We start from the raw sequence: 19,013 nt of genomic DNA on the forward strand, positions 1-19,013 counted from the left end.
ACGGCTATTGCACTAATTATTGTTAACTGTTTAAATATGTTTAAACAAAATAAATCAATGAAGTGAAATTAAAGGAATTGTTAAGTAAGAAAACGTAAATAAAATGAAAATTGCGATAATTATTATTAATATAAACACAAAGGCAATCATGAACAAAACACATTTGACCATGATTATTTAAATATTCCAATATGTCAAAGATATGATAACATATGATAATTTGTTTCATTGTAACTGAGAATTATCAATATCTGTTCTCGTGTTATCTAAAGAGAATTATTCGATGAACTTTACCAGCTTTCGTTTTTGGAACTGTTAAGTTCTGGGATATCAAAATGAATATTTAAAGCTACATCCAACAATATAGAGGCTGGACAGAGTACATTGACAAAGGGATAATAATTCCAGCAAAGTGAGAGTTAAAGTGACATTATGCCTATCCAAGGGTATATAGTGAGTGAACTGGTGAAGGTCAAAATAAGTTTTCATTTTGCCATAATCCCTTTTAATTTTATAATCAAGCTCACATAAACAATAAATAACGCACAGATCCAAACGAAATTTCTGTAAATATCCGTAAGAATTTACCTATAACGCTAAGTTTATAAAAAGATTGGGGCAGTCTTTTTATATTTTAGCCAGATTTATAATTTTCACCTCAACATTTTCCAATATCAACTGTTGGTCAAACACCATTTTGACAGTCAATCTTTTGAAATATCAAGTCAATTCAGCTCACCTTGACTATGAAAAAATGAGCATAATGTCACTTTAACTCTTTAATATGTTGGAATAAATAGTGATTTTGTTTTTACTGTAATGAAAAAATAAAAAAGATAAAACTCTAATATCCCTGAATGTTTAGTTAAAGATGGAATTTGCACAGATTATGTTGAATAAAAAGGATATTCAGTAGCGTAACAAAATATGCAAATAATTTGCAATGAAATATCATTAACAAACAGTGTAAATGGTGCATTGTCTTTCCATAGTAAAGAAATGGTAGCCCAGGACACTGTCAAGTTCTCGGATGGATAACATGGACGTTATTTAAAATCATGTAAATTTTTCTGATAAATTCTAGTAAACAGTAACATTACATTGTCTCACAGTCGAGCTTTTCTGAATTCACATTGCACGTGTTTGATGAGAAGAACTCTTTCAGCAGAACATTGTGTACTGGAGGAACTGTAAAATGACAAAAATAGGTTAGTTCAAACGATTTTGAGCATTCAAATCTATTTATAGTTCAAAACTTTCTTAGACAAAACTTCGCCGAGACGGACACAATGCGAAACGCGGATTGTGTCAACCCCTCGTACTCTTTGAACGTATTATTCCTGTTTTTATGTATACATTTTTTATAGCTTAAGATGACAGTAAATAAATAGTGACGTACTATTTTGCAAGGATGTGTTGTGACATCATAGAGCAATGTTTTTACCATATTAATTACAATGTATGTATTGTCGTATAATTAACCCGTTTAGATCTGTCAGTCAATTATTTCTAATTGGACTTTAAATCATACGTTGTACAACACAGTAAGGAACCCAGTTATTTTATGTTTTATCAGTATAAGGCCACATTGGAAATAAGATAAATATGATTGTTATTGTATGTTCTTAATGTGTAACCTTCTTTAAATAAAGATATTATTATTATATTATTATTAGTAGTATATATTACCTCATTTCTTGTAAACTGAGCTACATCTTCAGGCCCGCCAGTTTTCATCTGTTGCTCTTTGAAAATCTCTGACGAAAAAAAATGTAATAATCTGATAGATTATCTTTTGATTTCTTTTACGAATATGTCAACAGAATGTTTTTATACTTCAACATAGACTTATCATCCATAAAAAATTATTTTGTTGAAAAATTGAACTGATTGCTATGTCCTGTAATGAAAGCAACTGACATTCTGAAATGTTTTATATAGATATATCATTGTTTAAGTAAAGATAGGGGACATTCATTTTCATCAAACTGATGTTTCTAGAATTTGTTTACATTTTCAAATTACGAAAATGCTAATAGGTCTCAGATATCCATCGGTTTATTAGTTATAGACCGAATATCAACATTACAAACCGGTTCATGTGAATGGTTTAATATTCGGTCCGGAAAAAAATCATTAAAGATTATTTACATAACAAGAATTGGTTGAAATCTTTTTACAAATATTTGATATTCAAACACCTATTCCGTTTTATTGAATACAGCTTAACACAGTGTTATGAATATTTTTATTGTCTTCTTACCGTACATAACTGTGAGTTTACACATCATAATGATGAAATCTTCAAGGCTTACCGTACATAACTGTTAGTTTACACATTACAATGATGAAATCTTCAAGGCTTATCGTACATAACTGTTAGTTTACATATTACAATGTGAAATCTTCAAGGCTTACCATACATAACTGTTAGTTTACACATTACAATGATGACATCTTCAAGGCTTACCGTATATAACTGTTAGTTTACACATTACAATGATACAATATTCAAGGCTTACCGTACATAACTGTTAGTTTATACATTACAATGATAAAATCGTCAAGGCTTACCGTACATAACTGTTAGTTTACACATTACAATGATGAAATCTTCAAAGCTTACCGTACATAACTGTTAGTTTACACTACACAATGATGGAATCTTCAAAGTTTACCGTACCGTACATAACTGTTAGTTTACATATTAAAATGATGAAATCTTCAAGACTTACCATACATCACTGTTAGTTTACACATTACAATGTGAAATCTTCAAGGCTTACCATACATAACTGTTAGTTTACACATTACAATGATGAAATCTTCATGACTTACCATACAAAACTGTTAGTTTACACATTACAATGTGAAATCTTCAAGACTTACCATACATCACTGTTAGTCTACACATTACAATGATGAAATCTTCAAGGCTTACCATACATAACTGTTAGTTTACACATTATAATGATACAATATTCAAGGCTTACCGTACATAACTGTTAGTTTATACATTACAATAATAAAATCGTCAAGGCTTACCGTACAAAACTGTTAGTTTACACATTACAATGATGAAATCCTCAAGGCTTACCATACATAACTGTTAGTTTACACTACACAATGTTGGAATCTTCAAAGTTTACCGTACATAACTGTTAGTTTACATATTAAAATGATGAAATCTTCAAGACTTACCATACATCACTGTTAGTTTACACATTACAATGTGAAATCTTCAAGGCTTACCATACATAACTGTTAGTTTTGCACATTACAATGCTAAAATCTTCAAGGCTTACCGTACATAACTGTTAGTTTACACATTACAATGATACAATATTCAAGGCTTACCTAACATAACTGTTAGTTTATACATTACAATGATAAAATCGTCAAAGCTTACCGTACATAACTGTTACTTTACACATTACAATGATGAAATCTTCAAGGCTTACCGTACATAACTGTTAGTTTACACATTACAATGATCAAATCTTCAAGGCTTACCGTACATAACTGTTAGTTTTGCACATTAAAATGATGAAATCTGCAAGGCTTACCGTACATAACTGTTAGTTTACACATTACAATGATGAAATCTTCAAGGCTTACCGTACATAACTGTTAGTTTACACATTACAATGATGAAACCCTACATAACTGTTATTTTACACATTACAATGATGAAATCTTCAAGGCTTACCGTACATAACTGTTAGTTTACACATTACAATGATGAAATCTTCAAGGCTTACCGTACATAACTGTTAGTTTACACATTACAATGATGAAATCTTCAAGACTTACCATACATAACTGTTAGTTAACGCATCACAATGATGAAATATTCAATGCTAACAGTACATAACTGTTAGTTTACACATTACAATGATGAAATCTTTAAGGCTTACCATACATAACTGTTAGTTTACACATTACAATGATGAAATCTTAAAAGCTTACCGTACATGACTGTTAGTTTACACATTACAATGATGAAATCTTTAAGGCTTACCATACATAACTGTTAGTTTACACATTACAATGATGAAATCTTAAAGGCTTACCATACATAACTGTTAGTTTACACATTACAATGATGAAATCTTCAAGACTTACCATACATAACTGTTAGTTTACACATTACAATGATGAAATCTTCAAGACTTACCATACATAACTGTTAGTTTACACATTACAATGATGAAATCTTAAAGGCTTACCATACATAACTGTTAGTTTACACATTACAATGATGAAATCTTCAAGACTTACCATACATAACTGTTAGTTTACACATTACAATGATGAAATCTTCAAGACTTACCATACATAACTGTTAGTTTACACATTACAATGATGAAATCTTCAAGGCTCAGTCTTCGGTCCCTGCCACCGTAACGTCTGACGATAGATGTTAGCACCATTCTACTTACTGGGAACCCTAATAAAGACAGTGATACAAAAATAGTTTGCAAATAATTTATGATCAGTTATTTCAAAACAAGCTTCTCCCAACTAGGGTAACTTAATTATGTCTTTTAAGGTATGATTGATACTAATAATATTATCTATAATATGTAAATGGTGAATAAAAAGGTTAGAGTTTTTGTCAAATCTAAGGGTGATAAACTTGTCCGTTTAAAATGTCTACGCAAAGCTAGCTTGCATTTAACACAAGTTTAACAAACATGGCCATCCAACGTTTCCAATTTTGCCATGTTAAGTGACATTTATAGCTATTTGTTAGTGTGTTGAAGACACATTTTATCAGAAAAGAAAATCTGATTTTTTAAATGATTTCTTCTGATTTGTACAGCACCAGTTTTCTTTAAGCATTTTCAAAAGATAGACGAATACACGTATAGAAAAACTGAAAATGATATAAGAAAAAGAAAATCATAGACGTTATTAGAAGATATATAATTCAGCGAGATATGTAAATTATGAAATGAGCCGCGCCACGACAAAATCAACATAATGGGTTTGCGACCAGCATGGATCCAGACCAGCCTGCGCATTCGCGCAGTCTGATCAGGATCCATGCTGTTCGCTTACAAAGCCTATAACAAGTAGAGAAACTGATAGCGAACAGCATGGATCCTGATCAGACTGCGCGGATGCGCAGGCTGGTCTGGATCCATGCTAGTTGCAAACCCATTACGTTGGTTCTGTCGTGACGCGGCTCAAATAAAGAAGAATCGTACTATCGTTACCAAGTTTGTTGAATAATGACCCAAGTTCCAGGGTGTCTATTGTGTTGGAACGATTTGCATCAAATTGTTTGAATACAGTCTAAAATATAATTCAATACTTACAGTTAAAACACTACTAACATATATAAAAATAAATATTTTACTTGCTTTTTCGCAGACGACAGCAAATCTTAAAAAATGGATAATATAGGATAACACTGTTTAAAATAACAATATCCGCATCGTGCGCTTCAATTAATATATTTAATATTGATGTTAGCTTTCTTTTGCAAACACACCTTTCCAGATTTCAATTTTTTCACTTTTTCAATTACGCATATTCGAAGTTTCCTAGCTCCAAATCTGTAGTTTCGTATGTGAAAAAAAATCATGTGTATGGATTAGCGAAAAGTGTGCATTCTGTCATATTTCTGAGTATAAATATTCTTGTTAGTAAAACAAAGTTATAGAAGTTAATTTTAAGGATTATATTTTATATGTACGGCTTTTACACTTACCATTATGAAAACGCAGTGAGAAATGCACACTTTATTTTAAAAGCAATAGTTTAAGAATACCGTATATGCCTTGATTTCTTTTAAAAGTATCCTAGCCTCTTCCCAAGATAAAAACCCTGATCGATTTTTCTTGAACAAGTTAAGGAAAAATTATGAAAATTATTTTTTTTCGCTAGCGAATAAACAGCAAACTTGACAAATATATTAGAAAAAAGTTTTTTTTTATCTGCCCTGTTCTGTAATCGTGTAGGTAAAATGATAAAACAAACATATAAGTGCAAACATGTTCTTTATCAAACAAAAAATATTACATACACTTTTCGTGTTTAAATCAATCAAGCAACATAACAACATAACCAAAGTAAATATAAAGAAAGTCAATGTGATAACTTATCATATTCAAATCTGGAAAGATATCGTGATTTAAATTTATTCCTTTAACCCACACATATTTGATCAATACCAATAAACACATAAAAGCCCATTATGCCTTCTCAAAAGTATTTTTAGTGTATTTTTACAGATTCTATAAAGTTATATATTTGAGCCGCGTCACGACAAAACCGACATAATGGGTTTGCGACCAGCATGGATCCAGACCAGCCTGCGCATCCGCGCAGTCTGATCAGGATCCATGCTGTTCGCTTACCAACTTTATTACAAGTAGAGAAACTTATAGCGAACAGCATGGATCTTGATCAGACTGCGCGGATGCGCAGGCTGGTCTGGACCCAAGCTGGTCGCAAACCCACTATGTTGGTTTTGTCGTGACGCAGCTCATTTGTCAATTATTATCTTAACCATCTTTTCTGTTGCTTTTTGGCGATAAGTACAAATATAGTAATTAAGTACTTTGTATGGAAGTCAAAATACTATTTTGTTTACATTTTGCTACTTTTATGACAAATAATTTCACAATTAGAGCTACTTTCTTCCGCCGGTAACACGCATATGGCATGCTATTTAACCACTATTTAAACTACTTTATGAAACAATTTATTGCCCTTTCTAAATATATATATAAATTGCGTTTAAGAGATATTAATGAAATACAACAAATGTTAAAAGAAAAAAATGTATTAGCTCCAGAAAGAAGTCGCTGACATCAAAAGGATACATCCATCATCGTAACCAAACTTCTACATGCCTCTCTATTAAATGATATTGACTCTTTTAACTCTGAAAATATATCATAAAACGATGTATTTGTCACGACCACCCTTTTCGTTATATTTTTTGTTTGTGTTTTACGTCGCATATGGTTAATATGGCGACATTTCAGCTTTACTGGTGGAGGAAGACCTCATGTGTCCTTCCGTGCATTATTTCAAGCACGAACGGACACCTAAGTAGAACCGCCGACGATAGCTTCCTCACATGAAAGTATCCAAAGCCTTGCCGAAATTGTGTTTTTATTATAGAAAAGAGCAAATTCATATATTTGTTATGCGCGTTAAGTACATAAAAAAAATAGTTTGCTACATTGAAAAGAGTACTAAGAAATACAAGCAAAAAAGACCCATACATACAATATTGGATTTATTCTGCTATATGATTTACATTTTTCGGTTACATTTTACCAACTGGCATTTAGCGTTACCCCTGAAGACGTAATAAAATCGGATATTCTCAAATACTATCATATATAAAATTAGGAACTATTTCTATTTTGGAAATTTCAAATAAACTGTGTCTTAACCTTTTAATGTAGCCTCTATGAGGAACTGTCTGAGTTCTTTGTAGTCCATTTTGCCGTCTTCACCAGCATGTTTGGCAAACAAAAGTGCCATAGAGTCACGTGGTTCAGGAGTTGGCTGGAATATTATGAGAGATTTGTCACTTGTTAAATATAAATGTAAGTCAACAACACAGGCGACTTCGTGAATGAAAATTGAAATGTAAAGATCTGAAATCTTGAGTTTTTTTATTTCCCTCATTTCTTTTTTCTTTTATCAGATGCTTATTATAGCTTATTATAGTTAGTATTCTCTGTTCGAACGAAATTATCAAACCGTTTACCGAATCATCAAAGAAGGCATGTAAGTACAGATACAATCAATACAAAATGTACCGTAAATACATATTCTTGCTACAAAACCCGTAACCCTGTTATGCTTTTAATATTCATTTTATATAATTAATTTTTGTACTTACCACAGAAGGCCCATTGTCCTCATCCATGACTCTATAAAAACAAAAATTTTCGTTTTAAATACCAGCGTTATTCAACTTATAAATTTTCTTTGCCATCAAAACAGATTGTATTAAAAAGACCTTAAACATAAAACATTTGCTGTCATAAATGTAGGCTTTCTTAGAAAATAATGAAATGCTTCTAGATGCGTTAGATTTTTACATGTGAAAAATGTATATAACTAATAACGAAAAGTCAAAGTTTCTGCCATGCTTCTTTTTACCAGAAATAATAAAACAGAGTGGAAATATTCGTAAAGAACTTACTCTGACTCCACCTCTTTTTCTGTGTAAATTCTTAACATAAATTCCGCCTCCTCGTGTGGATGGAACGTGCTTGGAATGATGACGTAATAACCTGGCGGGAATTCAAACCTCAGAGTTACCTCTCGGTAAAATTGGTACTTGCCAGACCCACGTTTATGAATAAGTGCGGACTGCGGTAAAGCCTCGTCATCTAGAGGGCGCCTCCGTGAATTCCGGACCTAAAGGAAAGCCAAAATTCTTTAATGATAATGTATTAAGACATGTCCGATTATTCATCAACTGTTTGTATACATGTATATTGGTACATTTATATTGATTATGCTTTGATCATGAAAGCTTGCCGACTTCATTGCAAGTTATAAAGTATGCCATTGTCTGCTACTTGTCTTAAGGCAATTTCTTTCAGCAAAGTAAACTTATTTCTTTCAGCAAAGTAAACTTATTTCTTTCAGCAAAGTAAACTTATTTCTTTCAGCAAAGTAAACTTATTTCTTTGGACTATTTTTAGCATCCATCAGACACTATGTTTTCCATGTGTTCTTCAACACTTTCAGCTGAATGTGTTTCATTTTGATTAAGTCTCAGAGATGGTAAGTTCCTTAAAACAAACACATAATTTTGCAAGACGGCTTATTTGTTCTCTTTAGTATTATTACTTATTTCAAAATTGTATAACCTAATATAAAACTTTATATGATAAAACATGTGTGGTATGGCAGTTACCTCGTACACATCAAACCCTATTGCATATTTATTCATGTTCCTGTTTTCTTTTTCCATCAGTGATACAATCATTGTACATTTCTCTCTATTGTCGGTGGAATCTATATCTTTAAGATGAACCTGGAACTGTGGATTCTTCCAGTATAGTTCTAAAACAAAAACAATATAGGTACATTGTTTAAGTCAATGTGAATTCCCTGATTATTTGTTTATTGAAGTCTTCGGTTCGAGTGAATGCACATTTCAGTCGTGATCTGATTATTGAGTAGTTTATTTAACATATGTAAGTCTAATAGATTCATTCATTACAAGACAGTAACTGACTATCTTTCATGCACCAGATACATTTTCTAACAACGTCCAGACACGAATATTATAAAGAAAATGGTGTTTATAAATATTGAAAACGTTTAGCTAAATTACACCTAGATATATAAAAAAATACACTAATTTTTTAAAGAAAAAATCTCCAAAAGTTTTATTTACTTTTGTCAACAAGCCATTACATATCTAAACAGAGTTTAAACCCCATACAGGTCGTCAAAGAGAAGGTTTTACTTGACATGCAACTTGATGGAAGATAAAAGAAACAAGATATACAAGTGACAAAAAGCAATCATTACTTTCATATGGTCTATTCCCACAACCACCTGCTGTAACCCCTTTTATCCATGCGTCGTGGTAAAGTGTTACACTCCAATTCTTTTTATTCTGAAAATGAAAATATATTTGAAATATTCGATGAAAAAAAATGTATTGAACAATTGATATATATATATATATTCCATCTTCGAATAATCTCCGATAAACGCCCGATATAGATGTTTTAATTTGCCATTGGTGCCACTAAATATTTTAATATTTTTACACATGTATATATTTTGAGTATTTATACATGTATATATTAAACATACTGCCACAAATACAATTGTTTGTAAATAAAATCTTAGTTAGTATATTAAACTTAAACACTTCTCTTTTGTAATCTACAGGAATATAAGTAAGAAAAAAACCACAACAACTTAAAAACCACATAAGTAGAAAAGTTCACATGTCCTTAAGATTCATGCACGAGGCAGCAACTGAGTAAGTACTACCGATTTTATGTAAACTATTGCTAGATGACTTCCTTGTATGAAAGCCCTTGGCGGGATTTGAACCCACAGTTATGAGGGGCAAAAGCCAAGTTATGAGGGGCAAATAATTCAAAGAACACGTTGAGCTCTTAAGGAGCCAAAAACAATATTATAAAGCAAAAAATTACTTCTTTTCCTTTCTTTCTATCATTTTGCTTTTACATGCATTTCATTTTCTGAAAAAAGCTTAAAATCATGTCTGAGTAAATATAATTATGAGTAGGTACTAATTATCTTATAAATGCACGTGTATTATATATGAAGTTAGACTTTATTTCACTCTTACTGTGTCGGCTGCCAATTCCTGAGCTAAAGCGTCCGGTTGAAGATGGCACAATTGAACCTCATCAAAATTATCTATAAAGTCATCCAATGAAATCCTGTAAAACAAACATGACATTCTGATATAAAACTATAAATAATAAAAGAATGACAAAGCGATACAATTGTTTTTGCTACTAGAATTTGTTTTGAAAACTCATGAATTTCTTGTGCTTTGTAAAATCATGCTTTGATATCATGAACTCCGTCATAGTTTACTATGATTAAGATTTAACAAATACATCTTTTAAACTGCATGTAATTGCATTTACTGTAAAACTTAGAAGAGCAAAATAAGTACATTTATCAATATCGTAAGAGATTCATTGTGTTTTAATAAAAAATTGATATAAAAAGGCATCTTACCAGAATTCACCATCTTCTTCTATTACAATGTTTAATTTTCGTTTGATTTCCATAGGTAAGTTCCGAATTTCTGATGACCTAAAACAGATACAACTAGAAATGTGTCATCATGCCACGGATGCCCCCGCATGCAGCCAAAATTTCAGATGTTATAATATTTAGTTCCAAATTTGTTTGCACAAATTATTGTTTTCATTTTAAGTTCAAAGCCCTTAAAACTTTTCAATGTTAACACAAACCATTTTCATACAATGTTCAAGGCACTGAAATTATTCAGTCTTAACCTTTTGAAAATAGCATATTTCATATTTGTAGCCAAAATAATGGCTACATACATTTCAACAAAAGTATGAGTGCTGAAACTGAAAGTTCAAATTTTTTTCCAATATTCAAGAAAGATAAGTTTGTCCAAAATCATTGAACCACGACCAAATTCAAACTTAAACTGCTTATTCCTAAGATGTATCTATATTATTTTCAAAGTGAAAGGGACATAACTCTGCCAAAAAAATCATCAAACCATGACCAAATTCCAACTTGACCTGCCCATTCCTTTGACATATCCATATGTCAAATTTGAGTTGAATATGTAACACTGTTGGGTAAGATAATGAACAGAAACTGTAAATTTCATATTATTTTCAAAGTGAAAGGGGCATTTCTCTGCCAAAAATCATTGAACCATGACCAAATTCGAATTGGCCTGGGCATTTCAAAAACATATCCATATGTCAAATTTGAGTTGAATGTGTTGTACCGTTGGGGAGATAATAAACAGAAACTGAAAATTTCATATTATTTTCAAAGTTAAAGGAGCATAACTCTAAAACCATAATAAATCATCAAACCATGACCAAATTCGAACTTGACCTGTATTTTCTCATGACATATCCATATGTCAAATTTGAGTTGAATGTGTTGTACCGTTGGGGAGATAATGAACGGAAACTGAAAATTTCATATTATTTTCAAAGTAAAAGGGGCATAACTCTGCCAACAATCATCGAACCATGACCAAATTCAAATTTGACCTGTATTTTCTCATGACATATTTAATGTCATATTTGAGTTGAATGTGTTGTACCGTTGGGGAGATAATGAACGGAAACTGAAAATTTCATATTATTTTCAAAGTAAAAGGGGCATAACTCTGCCAAAAATCATCGAACCATGACCAAATTCGAACTTGGCCTGTATTTTCTCATGACATATCCATATGTCAAATTTGAGTTGAATGTGTTGTACCGTTGGGGAGATAATGAACGGAAACTGAAAATTTCATATTATTTTCAAAGTAAAAGGGGCATTACTCTGCCAAAAATCATCGAACCATGACCAACTTAAAATTTGACCTGTATTTTCTCATGACATATTTAATGTCAAATTTGAGTTGAATGTGTTGTACCGTTGGGGAGATAATGAACGGAAACTAAAAATTTCATATTATTTTCAAAGTAAAAGGGGCATAACTCTGCCAAAAATCATCGAACCATGACCAATTGAACTTGACCTGTATTTTCTCATGACATATCCATATGTCAAATTAGAAATGAATGTGTTGTACCGTTGGGGAGATAATGAACGGAAACTGAAAATTTCATATTATTTTCAAAGTAAAAGGGGCATAACTCTGCCAAAAATCATCGAACCATGACCAAATTCGAACTTGACCTGTATTTTCTCATGACATATCCATATGTCAAATTTGAGTTGAATATGTGCAACCGTTACTAAGATAATGAACGGAAACTGATGATGACGGAATGACAGAATGACGGAATGACGGAAGGACGGAATGACGGAATGACGGAAGGACGGAAGGACGGAACAGGGTAACACTATATGCCCCGGCCATTACATGGCGGGGGCATAAAAATACTGCTAATAATTCGAATTGTCATTAAGTGCCTGTAGTTTTAAATACTTAATTAAATAGCGGTCACATGCATGACATACTCGGAAGAGTATCTTATTAAAATCGTCTTGTATTTGGGAATCGAACTCAAGAGGCAAATGACATTAAATTACACCTAAGCCATGTAGGCAAACCGACTTAATCGCTAAAGTGAACATAAGCTATCCGCCTAGCTAGTATATGACAAAACGGAAGATTCCATAAAACTTTAATAACCAGTCTACACCAACACTTTATTTGGTCGTGGTTCGATTATTTTTGATAGAGTTATCCCTCTTGAACTTTGAAAAAAATCAATTTCCGTTCATTATCTCCTCAACAGTTGTACACATTCAATTCAAATTAAAAAAAAGAAAGAAAATAAACTTACGTATCAGACCAGGGACCATTCCATTCTTTCCTACCCCACGGATTTCTTACACGTAACAACTTAACTGACGACCCTCGCCATGGTACCTTTATATAAATGATAAACAATAGTTTCATATACTCGTAGATGTATATCTTTTTGTCTTACATGTATCAGCAGCGATTTGAACCCACAGTCGCAATGCATTAGTGGTTCGGAATAAGTGATATTATCCACTGGGCCATGGCGTCCTTTTTATATATGAAAACAGTGTCAGAATACTAGTATATATAACAGATCGCTAGTTACTTCAAGGAGACAGTGTTGCGTATGCATTATAACTTTACATAAACGTGAAAGTTATGTTATGTTTAAGTAAAATAAAGTAATATATGTATTTTGTTGTTTGTTTTTATAACCGGGACTATTGGGTAAAAAATGTGAATTAAGGTCATAAATCAAAGTATTACCACAGAGAGAGCGGTAATGCTGTATGCATGTCCCATATATAGACCGTTGCTCCTTTTCACTTCCGGTCTTGAAGCACCTTCTGGTAGCTGAAAACATAAAAATTCAGCGTTTTTTTTAAGTACTGTATTTATAGTACTGAAAGTTAACAGTATTATAGATTTGTTATAAAGATTCTTAAGAGGTTATTTAACCGTATATTAACGGTTATTTGCAATATGCAAAGGTACAAACAGCCGCTTAGATAGAGCCATATAAGTCTTTATAACTAATAGTATTAACAACATGCTATTAAGTATTCTTTATAATTCGGTATCTATAAATATCATTCCGAAAGTATCGGTAACGTTCAATACCTAAAAGAGTGGGACAGTCTTTTTGTGATTTAAATAGTTTTGTTTTTATATTGTATCATAAACATATTTCAATATCAATCATTGGTCAATCAAGATTATTATAGTTAATCTTTTGAAATATATTACTAATTCAACTCAACAGCGAAATAATGACCATAATGTCACTTTAACAATTCTTCCAGTCAATTGCAAATTGATTGTGATGTGTTTCGTTAAATGGAAATGTTCCGACGTCAATCAATTTCAAACCTATTATTGTGCAAGTAAATACCCATACATATGTTTAACTATTCAGTAATTCAGTAACATACATTAATACTGCCTCCGATGAGTGAATTCATTTGAGAAGATTTCCACAGCAAGTCGTAGAAGTTATGAGGTATATCAGATCTGTTTGTTAGTGGAAATGTCTCCGACATCCCTCCTGTCATATCTACAAGGGCATCAGCTAGTTTCCCTCCATCCAAACTGACATAACTACCATAGAACCTGGCACGTTACACAAAACACATTACTAACAAGTGTAATATCGTGTAAGTCATAGGTTGTGAAAAGACATAAAGGTGAAACTAGAAAAAATAACCACCTAGCTTTCTTATAAACGATATAAACAGTCAAGTGGTGTAATTTTTGTCATTTAATTCACTGAACAACAATAGTTAGTTATATTACATGTATTTTGTAAAGCTAATTAGTAATAAATATACCATACAGGCAACTTAAAATGTATATAAAGTTATATCTGACGAAATATTTTTTATAAAATCCTAAAAAAAAACCAGTAATATATTGATCATTGCGTGATTATAAGGAACATATATCATATATTTTAAGTTTAAAGCAAATCCAACATATTTCAGTAAATTTATAAATTATTTTACGACACAAAAGCTTTTACCAGAAATCTGTACGCCGAGGTGAGGTCAACCCGCTATATAATTCGATAGTGTTTGTGAAATAAACGTTATTGAAGTCAGTATAGTGAACAAAATCACATGCTTCATACTTCATGTATTTAACATGTTATTCTATAAAAAAAATGTTTACTTATATAAAAGATTATGTTACATATAAAATAAAGAAGGAATCGGCCGAGGATTTCAGATTCAGTTCGCTATTAACGATAATTCGTTATAAGCGAGTTCGTTATAAGTGGAGTCGACTGTGCTATTATGAACTAATGTCATTGGGTAATGCCGGACCAGATTGAACTAACACAATGAGTGTTTGGAAAAATTTTTAAATCCTGTTACAACACAAACATATAAAACGATCATACTTGGCATAAGCCTTTTCGAGAAGAGCGCCCCAGAACTCGTCTTTCTCCTCCCAGTTCGAGCAGAAAACCAGCCGGTGTCCATCTGTAGGCAGGTAGTCATCAATTATCACCTCCTGCCACCGACCATACTTCCAGAAGTTAAAACGAAATATACCTTACAAAATAAAGATATATAATTTCAAAATAGTTAGTTTACTTAATTAAATGATAATATACTTGCACTAATTGGTTTGTGTCTACATTCTTATTACTAGAACCAGCGTGTACTCTTTGCTTAGAAAAAAATGTTATTAAATATGATCTAAGATATTTCTTTGGGTATATAGTTAGTAAATGGTTTTAGTCTACGTCACACTTGTGTCGTAGGTGCAGTCTATATACTCCGGGGATAAATCGGTATCATAAATGCCCGAGTTCGGATAGCATTAACAGAAATTTAAACTTCATTTAACAGTACATTTTCCATTTTCTGTTTGGGGCACATATGGTACCCTTTCAGACACGATTGATCACAAGGTCAGACAAATTAATGTCAGTATATGAACAGATAATCTTCATATTGCAATTATTCAAATAATGTGTCCTTGGCATAAAATCTATCAAAAACGTGCTAAAATTATATATGTTTCATCGATACTTTATCAAGCCATATAACACGCTTAATATCTTAAAAGAACCTGCCGGACAAAACCAGTCATCACTGAGAATTAAGGGAACAGTGCAGACCATAATTCGTCAGCACTAGTTGCACAGGTAAAATCTGTTGCGGACAGTATAATTAATGTTCGGCATTACTTATGTAATAGTAACAATATTAAAATGAGATCGACTTTTACCTGCATAGTTATCTTGGTCGAAACCCTGATCTAGCGGAACTACACGCTCGAATTGTTGACGTGGACCATTCACCAGCAGTGAGGCACCGGCCACAAACCAACAGTTTCCTGAAATAGCCAGTGCCATAGCCATTTAAAATCATTGATACGTACAAACTAATTGACTTCCGACATTTTCATACATGCCTCTTTGTTAATTATGACAAACTAAAATGTCAAAACTTGGACAGAATACGATCAACAGTCCGATCGTTCTTTAAATTGATGGAAAAAAAACAATCATCTACTGTGACGTCATATCTAGTATAGATGTACGCATAATTCATCTTTTATTATCAGCAATCTGCATATGGTAAGTTCCGAAACAAAACAGACCGGATTTATACATATGAACAACTGTACGTGTAATAGTAAAGTAAATTTACAAGAAATTTATTATTATTTGCATTTTCTTAACTTTAAATATCACCTTTAACAAGTACGAAGCCACTATTTGAACATCGTGGGTCTTGGATAGTGATCGTTTAATCGCTGAGTAAAAATTATTCTTGGAATTCGATCTATGTCATAACAAATATATGTAACGTAATTTGAAGAACAACCAAGATGTCCTCAATCGACAAATGATTGATTCCTTTTATTAAAAAACGTAAATTGTCACAGGAGAGTATGATTTAAGTATATTGTCACACCCATCTCTTGTTGTAAAAAAGTAAATATCACATGTTCATTTCACATGACAATTAATCTGAAATAACATTAGGTACTTTCCATGTTACAACGGATTCTCACGAGCTGTTTTGGTAATATCCGGTTACCGAGCCTTGATTTGAGGGTAGCGTGTCGTTATTTGCCTTTTTGATTAATTGAATAACAGCGTTATTACGAGTAGTTAAAACCATTGCGTGCAAAATAATGGTACAATCTATATAAGTTAAACATGAATACGCTTTACACTTGTTTTTTGCTGCAAATATTGGCTTTCAACGTCTGCATTGTACATACATATCTGCTAAAATTGTGCATGATTGCTAAATTATCTTTATTTGTCAAGTTGAAACAGGATATGCTTTTATCTATTCAGTTACAGATTGTACAAGATTGAGAATAATTTGTCGTCTGCATAAGAAACTTCAAACAATATATTATTCAGTACATTTTCATGGATTTGGATGAGTCATAAAACCCTTTCTATGTGCAAATGTTATTACATTTTATAATAAAATTAAAATTATTGATTACAGTTAAATTTGAAAAACTCTTTTATGTCCCTTTAACAAAGAATATAAATTATAAGGAAATGTATATACATGTACACGAGAATCTACAGTCAAACCTGCCCGTAAGGTGACCTTTGTTATAAGGTGGTCTCTGAGTACAGGGTTTCTATAAACATTTAACAGCACTATTGTTTGTGGCAAACTTTCCATACACGATAATCGTTTGTAGGCGGGGTGGTCTTTTACACTAGATAGACTGTATAGTGATTAATAAGAAAAATGAAAGTTAATCTATAGGAAATAAATCTATTAAGTGTTACAAGAAAACGAACAATGAAAAGGAAAGGAAATAGAGTACATCAGTGTCGATTGTTTAGACATAAAAACAATGTATAATGTTGTTGTTACAAATAAAGACTCGTCGTGACTGTTGTTATTTATTCTTACTATTTCTAGCATAAATAAAATTGTTTATGTTTTTCTTTAGTTTAACTATGACCTCTGTATGGAAGCGTTTTCTTAAACACTCGTATGCAGATTTGCGCAAAGAATGTACTTCCTGTGTGAGGTTAGGGACGGTGGTGGTGGTAGTAGTAGTATATAAAGCAACTTTTACGGAAGTTAAAACAAGGAAATATAAATATGATACATACCTAAACTTCCCTGATCAAGGTCAGATCTTGTTGCTGTTGCAGAAACAAATTTTGGGTTTCTTGATATATTCTACAAGACGAAGAGTATTTAAAAAAATCGTGATTTTAAGTAATGCATGTGCTATATGCTGAAATATTTTATCAACCCAATCTGCATATACTAAAGCGGCGAAGCGTGTATTTTAATATCATATATGAATACAATTTGTAGTATATTTTGTAGTGTTACAAAATTTCACACCATGAACAGTGATGAACATCTTTATTCAAATATCGCTTAAATTATTGCTGGTTAAACACTTGTTTCAATTGTTAATTATAATAACTATACTTAACAAGTACATGTATATCTAATTAAACAACAAGATAAATGAAATCAAAGCTTTATTTTTAAAGAATTTTATAAAGTGTATTAAATAGTATTTCAAACTTCAACACTGGTTGAGTTTTAAAAAAGTAGAACTAAACGATATATGGTACTTTTGCGCTGATTATTCCATTACTCCGTGTACCTGTATGCAAGTCGCTTTAATGTAATAATCTATACAGCTTATAGGTAAACGTACCCACTCAAGTGAATGCACTGATAAGCTATATATAGATCAGTATCGTAAGGTTAAAAAAATAAACAAGAAAAAAACATTGTTTGTACTCACTATAGGTCTTTTCCACTCAATTCTTCTGATATTAGTGTCCCGGCTGATTGAACCCGTCGGGCTAATAGATTTAATATCCGGTGGGAATTCTGGATCCACATATAGAGATCGTGTTTCAATTAACTTTTTTCTTAAAGCATAAAACTCCGATTTATTCGAGCTCATTTTGAACTAGATTGTGTGTATTATGACAGCTAAGCAAAACTATCTATGCGATAAAAGTGTTTTTATAATACTCCTAGTTGAATATTTAACCAAGCATGTTAAGGTTTATGGTCTATTTCATATAAAATAGTATTACAGTAGAAATTGTTTATGTAGCCCAGCGGTTGTGTTACGCGCTTATTTTATATGATCGATACAATTATACATTCACCAATTGAAGGCTGAGTATGCAACGACTGTCGATTTCTTATTTTTACCTGTTAACAGGTATAATTATAGAGTGTTTAAAATATCCAGGCAGGTTTAACAACGTGGGTTTGTAAAATGCAAATAAAGGTCGATTGTTTAATTTTATTTTGTGTAAGATTATCGCAAGCATTTGAAATGAAAA

The 19,013-nt window shown here is 31.8% G+C and overlaps 1 protein-coding gene across 4 annotated transcripts; it reads right to left on the reverse strand.

Annotated features, from left to right (window-relative positions):
* Positions 1 to 990: 990 nt before the first annotated feature.
* Positions 991 to 18,794, reverse strand: LOC132753961 (calpain-A-like). Of its 4 annotated transcripts, none has more exons than XM_060744536.1 (20): positions 18,458 to 18,794; positions 17,802 to 17,871; positions 15,929 to 16,036; positions 15,093 to 15,246; positions 14,125 to 14,302; positions 13,460 to 13,546; positions 13,011 to 13,096; positions 10,726 to 10,803; positions 10,325 to 10,418; positions 9,526 to 9,613; positions 8,903 to 9,051; positions 8,180 to 8,397; positions 7,874 to 7,904; positions 7,419 to 7,533; positions 6,837 to 6,898; positions 5,789 to 5,848; positions 5,214 to 5,301; positions 4,334 to 4,450; positions 1,690 to 1,757; positions 991 to 1,188 (listed from the first exon to the last, which is right to left on the reverse strand). In XM_060744536.1, the coding sequence occupies exons 1-20, from the start codon at positions 18,620 to 18,622 to the stop codon at positions 1,162 to 1,164; spliced, it is 2,043 nt and encodes a 680-aa protein (XP_060600519.1). In that variant the 5' UTR covers positions 18,623 to 18,794; the 3' UTR covers positions 991 to 1,161. The 4 variants fall into 4 exon arrangements, with proteins under 4 accessions (XP_060600519.1, XP_060600520.1, XP_060600517.1 ...); XM_060744537.1 differs by having other exon boundaries at positions 993 to 1,188; positions 5,223 to 5,301; positions 18,458 to 18,793; XM_060744534.1 differs by having other exon boundaries at positions 993 to 1,188; positions 5,780 to 5,848; positions 18,458 to 18,793.
* Positions 18,795 to 19,013: the final 219 nt, after the last annotated feature.

The sequence above is a fragment of the Ruditapes philippinarum genome, unplaced genomic scaffold (genome assembly GCF_026571515.1).
Source record: "Ruditapes philippinarum isolate M1 unplaced genomic scaffold, ASM2657151v2 ctg1909_1_1_1_1, whole genome shotgun sequence".
In the NCBI taxonomy this organism is placed as follows: domain Eukaryota; kingdom Metazoa; phylum Mollusca; class Bivalvia; order Venerida; family Veneridae; genus Ruditapes; species Ruditapes philippinarum.